The sequence below is a fragment of the Falco punctatus genome (genome assembly GCF_963210335.1).
Source record: "Falco punctatus genome assembly, chromosome: 7".
NCBI classification, from domain to species: domain Eukaryota; kingdom Metazoa; phylum Chordata; class Aves; order Falconiformes; family Falconidae; genus Falco; species Falco punctatus.
Window position 1 is genome coordinate 8,626,586 of NC_137587.1, and position 12,469 is coordinate 8,639,054.

Below are 12,469 nucleotides of genomic sequence, written 5' to 3' on the forward strand. Positions count from 1 at the left end.
CACAGTGTTGCAGCCTGTTCCACCTTTGATGTTTTCAGGGACATGTTAGTCAGGTAGGAAAGCTCCTGTCTGGCTAAAGAGTCCCTGGACTCGGAGGGACAGGTTAGCCCTGTGATGCCTGCTGATATCTAGTACGAGGTTATCACATGCCTTGAAGCAGTAACACAAGGTCTCCTTGCTCCTCACACACAGAAACACAAGCAGCACATCCCAAGTGGTTGGTTCAAAGCATACAGGCTCTGGTGTAACTTACACAGCTTGCAGACCAGCCCTTCCCCTCTGCCAACGCCAGCTGCATGGCTGCCAGCTCTGGCAAAGGTGTCTCTGCAGCATTAGCCATTGCTGTTTCTCAAATGTACAGCTTCCTTCCTGTGCGGAGCCCTTCTCACCTTTCCTATCAGTCACCCTGGAAAGTCAGGAATTAACCAGAGCTTCAAAGGCACATGGGAATAAAGTACCGTGTTCAGCTCTGTAATAACTCCACCACTCAAACACTCAACGCTGTGTTCATGGTCCATGCAAATGTCCTCCTTTGATTGCTTCCCTACTGAACCCTCTAGAACAGTCTGAAGCTGGACAGCAGCTCTATTGGCTATGTCACCCATGGTGGCAACGCCTGCATAGCAGCAGGCTGAGGGACACTGCATGAAAGGAACAGATGCAGGCACAGGCCTGTCAGGAAAAGACCAAGGATGCCTTTCACAAGAGGACCTATAAGATGACAAAGCCCCAGCCCCACTGTCTTTCCAAGAGGTAGTGCTCACAGCTAAACCCCCAAAGGGGTATTTTGCTGCCTAGAGAAACACGCAACCCTAGGTGTGATTTAACCCTCCTTCCTTTAGAATTTGATAGCTCCCTTCTGTGCATCTGGGCTCCCTTGACAGGCAACAGAAAGAAGCAGGGACCTCCACATTCATCTTACTGGCCAAGCACTTACCTGAGGAGGAGTTAGGACAAATACTTCTCTCCATTGACTACCAAGAGAAACCTGCAAGGTCAGACCAATGCCTTCTCTAGCCCAGTTTTCTGTCTCAATCTATTTAGGCAGAGCATATGAGCCTTTTGGAACAGGTAGAGGAGCATAAGGATGGATCAAGAATCAAATTATTAGATATGTGACACAATGGAGAGACCACTACCACTTCAGGGAGAAAGGCCTATTTGTGATGGAGATGCACAGAGGCGAGGGAGTTAGACCCACCACCACAGCATGCTGCCGCTTTGGCTAGCCTCTTAGAGCAAGTCTGCTTGGGCCTTGCAGCCTTCAAGCGTCTCCTGAAGTCCTCATCTCAGCAGTGGCTTTTCCAATGCTAAGAAGTAGTGTCCGCTTATTATTTATTATTTAAGTCTTAAATTAGAACTGCTGTGCCAAGCAATTCTGAGTGAAGACCCTCTCAGGATACACTGCAGCTCAAGGGCTGGCACAGTCTTCAAAAGGAAGGGATTGAGAATCTTGGCACAGCTGAGTCACTGGTGAACGTAGGTCACCAAAGGCTGTGAAAATGTTGATGCACATGCCTTAAGTTACTGTAGAGCAGTGGGACACACATTCAGTCCCTACTCTTGCTCACCTTGGAGGATCTTACATATTGTGTTGTCGGAACTTCCTAAAAGCTTGTAGCACAATGGTTGCGGTTGCAACCATACTGGGATGGTTGTAGCTTTTATCAGCTTCCTCTTTTCTGTGTGTGTTACAAGAGCCCTAAGCACAATTTCTGTTGACAGAATGCACAAAGTGCTTATCATAAACCTGTGCAGATCTGATGACTCTCTGAACCCACACAGATGTGTATCAATGGAGCCTGGACTTCGTGTTTGATAGAACAGAGATTTAGTTAGGTATACCAAGAACCTAGGCAGATTAGTAATTCACAATGAATGGGAGCAACGAAACTAAACAGACTCATGATCCATTGGATATGGCAGAAAGGTGTGGGGAGGGTCCTGGGTGCACCAGTTCTGCGGCCAGAAAACAGATACCAAGTGCCATCAGCCCACTGCGCGCTTTGCGGACAGCCCATCCACTGAAATCTCCTCTTGGGAGAATTGCCATTGCTCTGCCAAGGGCAGCACATGCTCTGTGTCATGCCACCATCCAGCCCAGCTCCAGCTACATTGCAAACGCTCAAATCATGTCTTGGAAAATAGTTGGGCGTGGACGATATAGACATCAAGATACCACTCGCTGCACCTGGAGATCCTGTTTCAAAGGACAGGGGATTGCCTGTCTGTTTTTAAACACGGGTATTTTAGAGAAAGAAAAATAATTTTTCATTCTCTTTTTTTCATTTGGATGCCTCCAATAGTGATATTTCTGGCACCGGCTGGAGGCGGAATACTCTATAAATACAAAGCCATTAAATCGTATGCAGCAGCAACCTGATCGGGGCTGCCTTTTAATTTCCTGACATGAGCTGGCCACTAACCCAATTACCCAGGATCCCCGGAGGAGCCCTCATCCTTCCCAGGAAGCACAAAGCAAGAACCCGAGCATATTGCAGGGATGTCAGCTGAGCTTTCACTGAAATCAAATATCTTTTTGAGAACACATGGTCTGGAAGCACGGATGGGGGCAGGAGGGAGTGGGGAAGAGGTCGCTGGAAACACTTTACTCCATTGAGAGATTCTTTCACTTGAAAACAGAAATTAAACACCCTCCATTTGGTTACTTTGCTGAAAAAAAGCTCTGTTGTTAATTCGGTTATCTGGATTTTAGAGAAGGACAAAGGCAAAGTTACTGAGTGGAAGTAGTTTAAGATTGCCAGTGCTTAGAATCCCTTGTTTAGATACTAGGTGACTGCACTCAAGTTATAACATCCCAGAGCCAGGCCTGCCCAGAGCAACAGATTTGCTTCCTTGGGAAACGTTTACATCAGCCACTGGCTGCAGCTGGTAAGGGAAACAGCAGTTAGGGGTAAACACTAGGAAAGTTCCACTGCCTACAGGGTTTCCCTATCAGCCACTGTCTTGAACAGGAGGAGCGTGGATTTAAGAGACAGCCCCTTCTGAAATCTGGAGATTACAGGCTCGCCATCTCTGAAGTGGAGATGACCTCCAACATTCACAGAGATGCAGGCACTTAAGGCACTACTAGGGTTATCAAGTTGTTGCAAGTTCCTGGGAGGCAGGGTATTCCCAAAGGCACCGAGGACAGGAGGGAAGGGGAATAATTAAGAGGAAGATGAGCTGAATGAACTTTGCGGCTCTCCTCTGTTCACTTCTCATTCATATTTCACTACCTGGCCCTGCAGTGTCAGTATCCACATATTCCAGCAATTACTACATCAGAAATCAGATTAGACAGATAGGAATCCAAGAGCTTGGAGAATTTGTAACAAAGAATTTGGGTGCCCTGTCAAATTTTAACATGTTCTTTAGCATTTCTTATGGAAATGCATTAGGAGCAAAGGAGGAAAGCCTGGGAAAGGCATGGGTGTACCTGGGATTACTACACCGCAGCACATACAGTCCTGGTATCAGGACTTACCTGGATCAGTATTGATACAGATAAATCATACGCCTTTCCTGGATAACTGCCTATCATCTCACTTGTTGTTAAAGAGCCTCACTTTTCTGCATCCAGATCAAGGCTATCTTCCACTGCCTGCCTTCCTTGCATTTGTTGACCTCACCACACAAGAAACAGCCGCTGGGTGACTCCTGACAGCCAAGAGGCTAGGCCAGAGGACAACCTGCCTTCAAAGACAAGAGTGGGGCGAAGCACCACATACAGGGCAGATTTCCTATCCCGGGACTTTGCCTTACTGCTTTTATCACAAGAAATGCATGTAGATCTGTGGGACTCCAGAAATAGCTTCTGCTCTCTGAAATAAGGTATACCTGGTCTACCAAAGGACACCTCCCCAGGGCCCTTTCAGTCTTTGCCCTCTTTCTTGGAAGCCAACCAGTGATGTCTGCAAGAAGCTGGGCAGAAGGCACTCACACGCCTCAGAAAGTTACTCTCAGGCCTCAGTCATGAGTAAGACTCTGAGGAGACAAGTCTCAGCCCTGGCAGGGAGCAGAAGACAACTGATGTTCAGCAACATAATACATATTATTCCTATTAAGGAGGAAAACAAGATTCAAAGGCTGGTGGAATAATGGATGACATCTCAATGCCTGGATGAGATTATTTTTAGGCAGTTATTTTCTTTGCTGTTTGGTTTATCACTGTCTGATGCGACACATGATTGCACACACATGTGTTTCATGAAAGCGTTAGTGACCCAGCTTTGTTTCCTTTTCAGACCTGTTTATGCTCCATCTGGGTCTCTGCAGATGTGCCAGCACACAACAGTGAACACCACAGCTTTAGAAACAATACAAGCAGGAATCCATTGAAGAAAAATTCTGCAGGGCTTCCGCAATAGTCAAAGACCAAATACCCAGACAACAGCCAGTCTGCTCCATTTGTATCGTGTGGTTTGGTATGTCCAGTGTTGCCTCTCCTCCACTTGCCTGTCTTGTCATTTTCACTCAAAGACGAGGACAGGAGAGACCTTGATGTCCCATCACACCTCACCTGTTATCCCCATCCCTCTTCCCATGATCTCAGGGCATTTCCCTTTGATGAACTGACTGCACTGACTTTACGTGGCAAGGTTTTGGTAGCAGGGGACTGCAGGGGTGACTGTGAGAAGACACCAGAAGCTACTCCTAGGTCAGGCAGAGCCAGCTTTACATGGCTGCAAAATGGACCCACCACTGGCCAAAGTGACGCTGATGGTGCCTCTGTGGTAACATATTCAAGGAAGGGTAAAAAACGCCATGCAGCAGCATGAGACAGGAGTGAGAAAATGCAATAGAAACAGCCCTGCAGATACCAAGGTCAGAGAAGAAGGAGGGGAAGAAGTGCTCCAGGTGCCATAGCAGAGACTCCCCTGCAGCCTGTGCAGAAGACTGTGGTGAAGCAAGTTGTCCCCCTGCAGCCCACGGAGGTGCAGATATTCACCCTGCAAGCCCATGGAGGACCCCACACTGGAGCAGGTGGACATACTACAGGAATTGTAGCTTGTGGACAGCCTGTGCTAGAACAGGTTCCTGGTAAGGAGCTGTTGCCTGTGGAGAGCAGCCCATTCAGAAGTAGGTTTTTTGGCAGCAACTGTGGCCTGTGGGGGACACACATGTGAGCAGTTTGTTCCTGAAGGATTGTACCCCATGGAAAGGACCCATGCTGGAGCAGTTCTTGAAGAACTGCAGTCTATGGGGAAGGCCTCACGTTGGAGAAGTTCATGAAGGACTGTATCCTGTGAGAGGGACCCCATGCCAGAGCAGAGAACAGCATGAGAAGGAAACTGCAGCAGAGACGAAGTCTTATGAACTGACCACTAAACCCCAGTCCCTATCCACTTGCAGCTGCTCAGGCAGGGAGGAGGTCGATGTCATGAGCGAGTTGAGCCTGGGAAGAAGCAGAAGTAGGCGGAAGGTGGTTTTACTTTTGTTTTCTTAAAATCCCAGTCTCTTATGAACTGGCAAGAAACTAATTTTCCCCAAGTCGAGTTTTGCCCATGACAGTAGTTGCTGAGTGATCTCCCTGTTGTTATCTCAACCCATGAGCTTATTTACCATATTTCCTCCCCCTGTCCTGCTGAGGAGGGGGAGTGAGAGCACAACTTGGTGGGCACCTGGTGGCCAGTAAAGGTCAATCTACCATACTGGACACACAGAAAAGGACTGACATCACTGTCCTCATCACAGTGCCATTCTACAAGGTGACACACAGGATTGTGACTTCAGAGATGCAGCAGAGATGTGGAGGGCAAGGCTGTGAGGTCATGTTTAACCAGCCAATGTCCAAAATCAAACCTCTGAGCCTACTTACACAAGCCATGTGTCACCTGAAATTACATCTACCTCTAAAAGACAAACAAATTGCTGTAGAACAGAAAGGCCATGGGTGGCTAGAGCGTGAATGGCAAGGGTATATTCCCCCCAAAACCAACAAGGTATATTAAGGTTTTAAAAGAGACCTGCCAAACGGCTGAAATTTCTCTATCCATCATTCTAGAGAGCCAGAGAGATCTAGAAATACTTTGTAGAGTCCAGAATTCAAAAAGCTGCACTTTGGTCATTGTGGGCACAAGACAGAGTGCTGGAAGCAAAGACATGGCCAAAGACAGGGATGCCCAGCTCTGAACAGTGCCTCTCCTCCGCAGGTTGCAGGGCACACCTTCCTTCCCTGGCCATCCCTAGCCAGGCATGTATGTAGGTATCGTCTTTTCCATTTGGGGTCAGTAGTATCAGAGGTTGCTCAGGTTTTCCTGATTTTTGCAGGGCAGGAGGACATGCACTTCTACTGGATGAAGCTGTGAAGATGCCCCATCTCCCTCTGCCTGCAGGCTGGTGCTGCAGCAAGGCCAAGAGCAGCAGAGTGCAGGTTTTCTAGGGATGGTGCCTTTCTATGGGGGCACAGACTGGAGTCTGCTGGCATCCCAGACTCCAGATTCAGCAGCTTCCTATCTGACCCTGCTAGTGAGGGGCTAATTAATGCTCTCTGGGGGCACACACCCGATGAAAGGGGAAAGTGAGAGACAGGCAGCCAGACAGGCCAACACTTCAGACATCTCAGCCAGTTGGGCTCCTTGGGCAGAGCTTTCCGCCTACTGCTTTCCCCAGTGAGTCTCGCCTGCCCTGCAGCGTCACGCCAGGAGAACCTGAGACAGCAAAGCTCTGGTGTCCATGCAGTTCCCTAGTTGCAATGCATTGATCAGAGCTCTCTTAAAGAAAGTGGCCTGGATATCTGAGACACCTATTGATTGCTTCACTGGCTCTCTTCCTGCCCTGATCCTCATTCACTCAGCACTGCCTGAATAACCTGCACTTCTGTGTTAGGAGCAGTCTCCCCAGATCTTAAAGGGCTACATTCACAGCTGTTCACCTAGCTGCAGCCCATGTCGGGAGGAGAGAAGATGCCTGGTGACCCTCATCTGCACTCCCCAAGGGGAGAACTTAAGTCCCTCCTGCAGTACGAAGCTGAGCATTTCAAGTACAAGGCAGAAGCTTGAAGTCATGGTTCCCTGCTTTTGCCGTCTTTGAATACTGGTGCCTTCTGCTTGAAGAACATGCTCATGCCACATGCCCAGCAGGCAGGAGGTGGTATGTACATCATGTATGACAACAATAACCAAGAAAATCTTTCCTCCCCTAATGACAAGGTATCATAAAACCCTTAATAAAAAAAAAAATCCTAATGGAATATCATACTCTTCTTCTTCTGAGGAAGGACAGTTTCTTTATCAAGAAATGTCCCCACTAAGTTACCAGCCCAGTGCCAAGCGCATCAGGGAGGAACCTGTCAAGAGAAGAACTGGTTTCTAGATCTCACCTTTAACCACAAGACCATTTTTCTCCAAACTCCCAGTATTCAAGCAGGAGAAAGAACCTGGCTTAGCAACCTTCTGCCGTGGATGAACCCAAGGAAGAAGAGAAAGGTACACCAAGGCAAAGTAGGAAGGGGAACTGGTGAAAGAAAAAACCAAAAGATCATATCTCAAGTATCAAGACACATCTTATCCTAACGAGTGCTTGGAGACTGCAGGGTCTCTGGGGAAACCAAGACATCAGGGATTTTTAAAAACAGTTAAAACTACTGGAAATGTACAGCTGGGAACACTCATGCCCTGGCAGAGAAAAGGGGTGGATGAGCTAATAGGATGACAGACCAGAGATGGAAAAGACCAATGAACCTTTTCTAATCCAAAATCCCTTGTCAATTCTGTATTTTTGAGCAAGTCAAACAATTATGGATTTGTTCTTTCCAGAAACTCCTGGCTCTGTGGAGACCAAAGACTGTAAACCCATTTTTCTCCCTTTTTGGATTTTGCTTTTAAAGATGTGTATTGATTGAATTCTGTATACTAATACTTTGTGCTTCCACCAGGCTTCACATAAAGTTAACTAATCAGTCCATCACAATCCGTTTGCAAAGCAAAGCAGTATGACCCTTTTTTCTCAGCTTGGGAAACGGAGCAAAAGAACGGGAAAAAAAGATGCCTGTCCAAATCACTTGACCACTCTGTGTTAGGACACAGTAGTCCTATTTGCAGATCGCTAGCGTAGCCTCCTCTGCTCTTGATATTGTCATGTGTTCTTGCATCTTGTTACTATCAATAAATCTTTATACTGTATATTCCACAGCTCTAAATATTATGGGCATGATCACAGATACACTAACATCAATAGCAAACCACCTCCTCCCCAGTGGCTTTAATGACGCCAAATCAATCCCTATATGAATAACTAAATACACTTCAGCACAAAAGCAGCCTTAGAGTCAAATTTCAGTTTGCCACGAGTAGTATCCCACAGGGTTCAGGAGTTCAGGCATGGCATGGTGTGAATGAACTTACATTGCTTTCCAGCCTAACTGATCCGGGAGGAGTTAATTGTTTTCACACAACTTGGAGATTATGCCACAAAACCCTTCTGGGACCCTGCTTGGGACTTTTGTCGAACTCCCAGAACTGGAAGCAGATGATGCCTTGGCCATACAGTCAGACACACCAGCGTGGCTCCTGTGACTCTGCTCGCCCAGCTGCCAGCTCCGAGAGGCTCAACGGCTTGGATGCAGGGCAGCACAGCCACAGGCAGCCATAAAGCCTGGACCCATGCTGCTGCTCTGCAGAGTGACTGGAGTCACATCAGGCTTTTAAGGTTATTTTATGGGATTCATATGAGCAGGCTAGAGCACATTACCAATCTGCACTCCCACTAAAGCCAGTGTCACTAGTGTGGACTGGTGTGTGGGCAAGGGGATATATCCCCTCTCTGAACTACCACATGCAGAGAAGCAGGTTTCCAGTGCTCCCTCTCTAACTCCAAAAGTAGGTGCTTCCCTCCCAGCAGTGGATCAAGCCTCCTCCAAGCCTACCACCTCTACACCTAGATCAGGGAGGGCCAGACTACACAAGTTTGCATCTCCTCCCCTTGGTAACTGGTGTGCTCTAGCAGAAAGATACTTAACCACAGAAACTACACATCCATCAAAGAACAGAACAGGGTTTAACATCTAATATACATTTTTAACAACATTGGCTGCCATCAATTTGCCTCTCAAGAAATGAGAGAGCCCTAGCGCAAAGCAATACACACTCAAGTGACATTGTACAATTCATCACCAGCTGCTATGACGATATGACCTGGAAGCAAGCTGAGTGCTGGCATGTTGGCTCCAGCACACAGGACTTGCACAGGCCACAGTCAACTGCTGTTCCCTGTGGTTAAACTGAGGGGACCATGCTCTGCCAGGTACAGCAATGCAGAGGGTTACATGCAATGCTTCTCCTTCCTTCCCCCTCCTCCCCTTGCTGTCTCTCCCAGAGGGACCCAAGGGAAACAAAGCTTTAAAGTCAATCCATAAGAATGTGTTTAATTGCCACTGAATTCCCTGTGGTTCACCTTCAATGGACAAGGATTGGGGAAGGGGGTGGGGGAGGAAAAGCAGCACGAGAGAAGCTGAACACTGCTCAGAGAGCACTGAACAGATCAATAGCCTGAGCACAACACAGACTGAGCAAGCAGGGCAGGGTACCCACAGCTTCCAGACAAACCTGTGCTACCCACCATCTTCAGAAAGTCTCCTGAGTGGGACTGTGGGCAGACCTTCATTGCACACTGTGCCATAGCTCTGCATTAACTCCATCCTTCCCTTACGAAGCCCAGCCAACCCAGTCACGATCACACAAGAGCCTCTCCTCAACACTGCAAAATTACCTGGGGGGCAAGAAGAGCAACACCCTCCAGTCTGGGGTTTCTTTGGGAAAGGAAACAGTCTAGCACAGTCAGTTTCCAATTATTTGTCAAATTTCTAAGTGCTAGAAGTAATATCCTACCATGAGGTGCTGACTAGAACCATACTCCTCTCTGGACTACCCTCTTGGTCACTGCCCATCCTGACTCTTACAAAGCCTGTAAGATACCATTGGAAAGCCACAGAGGGAAAGCATGTAGGTAGCCTAGAATATCCTGTAAAGCCCAGAGTCCCAGGTGTTGTTGGGACAGAGAACAATTCTCAGTCTGACTCTGTCTTACCTTCTTTTAGCATCCCCACTTTGAGGCATTTCATGAAGCGACAGGCCTGACAGGACTTGCGCCTCCGTTTCGTGATCTCACATTCATTGGTGGCCGGGCAGCTGTATTCAATATTCCCTGCAATCAAACACAGAGATGGTCACCCAGGAACCACGTTCTCCCCACTAATCCAGGGACAGGCTGTAGTGCCCAGATATCCCACCACCATCAGTCTGTATATGCTGTATGTTTGGTCACTCATTTGCACACACACATCCTCTGAGATCACAGTCAGCAGGTGATGGCTCTTAGAGAGCCCAGCACTACTTACTGGAACACATTTCAGAAAAAGCAATACTGCTCTAAGTGTTGGGAGAAACCTGCCATCCAAGGGGCTGACTGCAATGCTGGGCTTTCAGGCACAGTGTCCTCCAGGCATGCTATCATCCCATGTGCTGCATCCCTCATAACCTGGCCCGTTCCCTCAAGTCTGGGGCTGAGAGTGGGAGCGGTTCAGACATTAGCAGCATTCCCTTTGCTGTCTTGCTCTGTGTCTGTGGGATGGATGTCACCTGTCCTTTCCTGCCTTGCTTGGGGGACGAGGGAGTTCAGAAATGGCATTTCCTCCTTTGCTTCCTCCTGCCAGCTGGTATAGTGCAGGTAGCAGGGAAGCAGTAGGCTTGGATTGAGAAAGATGGATAAGATGTCCTGTAAAATGAATTCTATGCAAATCTTTCTGGTTTTAATATATTAGTCCTTGTGCACCTGCCTCTCATCCCTCTGCACAGAGCATCAGCATTTCTTTCCTCACTTCCTTTCATTCATGATCACCTCACAACACTGCCTCTGAGACAAAACAGGGAAAGAAGCATCCCAGATTTATATCTGGTCACATCATGTTTTATCGTAAGTCACGAATGTAACTGAACCATGGATGTGAGGGTCTGATATGAGGATGTAAGTGGAATTATGCTGGATCACAGTGTAATGCAACAGTTATTTAGTCCTAGAAGACAACAAACAGAAACAGCTGTCTGCATCCTGCCATTCACTTTGGAGGCAATGTTTCTGAAGAGTTCGATGTATTCAATGTTTGCTGTGGAGCAGGACTGGAAGCCTAAGCTTGACAGTTGATGCATTGACAATGACAATACGTTTAAGGCAGCCTAGCTACTGGGTAAATCAGGCTGCTTCAAAAAGGATTTCTAAGCTCTACAGTCAGTTCAGAAGAACGGAAAAGTTGGTTTGGTGGTTTAGAGCAGGAAATTAAGATTCAAGAGTTCAATCAGAGTTATAGGGAGCAGTGTAGGTAAGAGCTGAGAAAACACACAGTATGGACTTAGTATACCGTCAAATAAGAGGTAGAGCTTACAATTTAGTAGCACTGGGACAGTACTTGATTCTGAACTGAACAGAACATGTTCCTACTTCTGTAATGGATTTCCATGTTCTTGTGCAAAACCCTTCCTTCCTCTAAATAAAGACCAACAGTCTGATACATACCAATCTCAGGGGGGACCTTGGGGCTAACTAAGCAGTTGGAAACCCTATTGGGAATCTGAGTGGAAAGACACAGCACAGTTTCAAAAGGAAGAAAGCACCATTTGATTTATCTCACTATGTTTAGCCCATGCTGGGTGAAACCATGGGAGCACAGAACCCCCAAAGCCTAAATGTGATTTGCCTGCTAGTTATAAACCTTCTACCTCTTGCCTCTCGTTTTGTCACAAGACTTGCAACTTGCCCCTAAAGCTCCAGCCCAGCCACCCACCCTCCACCTTTGCTCATCTGCCCCCAAAATACAGTTTGTCTACAGGAGCAGAGTGTGCTGCACAAGTTGCTTCTATTCAGACTGTATTTCGTCATTGTGCAGCGCCTGAATTTCAATAGCCAGCAATGCATCAATGTTCTCAGAGAGCTGGAAATTGAGATTCAGGCTTGATCTCAAGGTAATAAACAAACTCCTGCTCTAGACACAGAGCTCCAGCACATTACAGACCCATGAGTATGGAGGCCCTGACCTCATCATTAGATACTTGCTGTGCCCCACACAGGAAGGAACAGATCAAGAACAAACCTGGGATAAAACTCAAACACAGTCTCACTTTGGAAGGTTTTGCCTTAGTTTCAATGCCCACCTTTCTCAGTAAAGGCAGGACCAGAGTTCAGGAGAGATGCAAGGTTTCATGTTTTGTGGTCTCAAGGCCAAAAATTTTCCCCCTAACACAGACACTACATCAAGGGCACTGAGCCATTATAGCAGTAGGAGACAGTGACAGCCCTCATCTGGCAGCTCAAGGTCCCTCTACACTGTGTCAAGCAGATCCCCAAACTTCCCCATGCCTCCAGCCCTTGATAAGCAAAGTCCTTGATAAGCAAAATACTGGAAATGGTCTGCAAAGCTTACATCACAACTGAATATAATAGTGTCAGAGCAGGTGTAGGTACTTTACCATGTACA

At 47.3% G+C, this 12,469-nt stretch overlaps 1 protein-coding gene across 7 annotated transcripts in view; it reads right to left on the minus strand.

Annotated features, from left to right (window-relative positions):
• Positions 1-12,469, minus strand: part of ESRRB (estrogen related receptor beta) — a 131,715-nt gene that overhangs the window by 19,828 nt on the left and 99,418 nt on the right. For all 7 annotated transcript variants that reach the window (XM_080396001.1, XM_080395997.1, XM_080395995.1 and 4 more), the window contains one exon: positions 10,030-10,146. In XM_080396001.1, the coding sequence (XP_080252127.1) occupies positions 10,030-10,146 (117 nt within the window). The remainder of the gene's footprint in view (positions 1-10,029; positions 10,147-12,469) is intronic.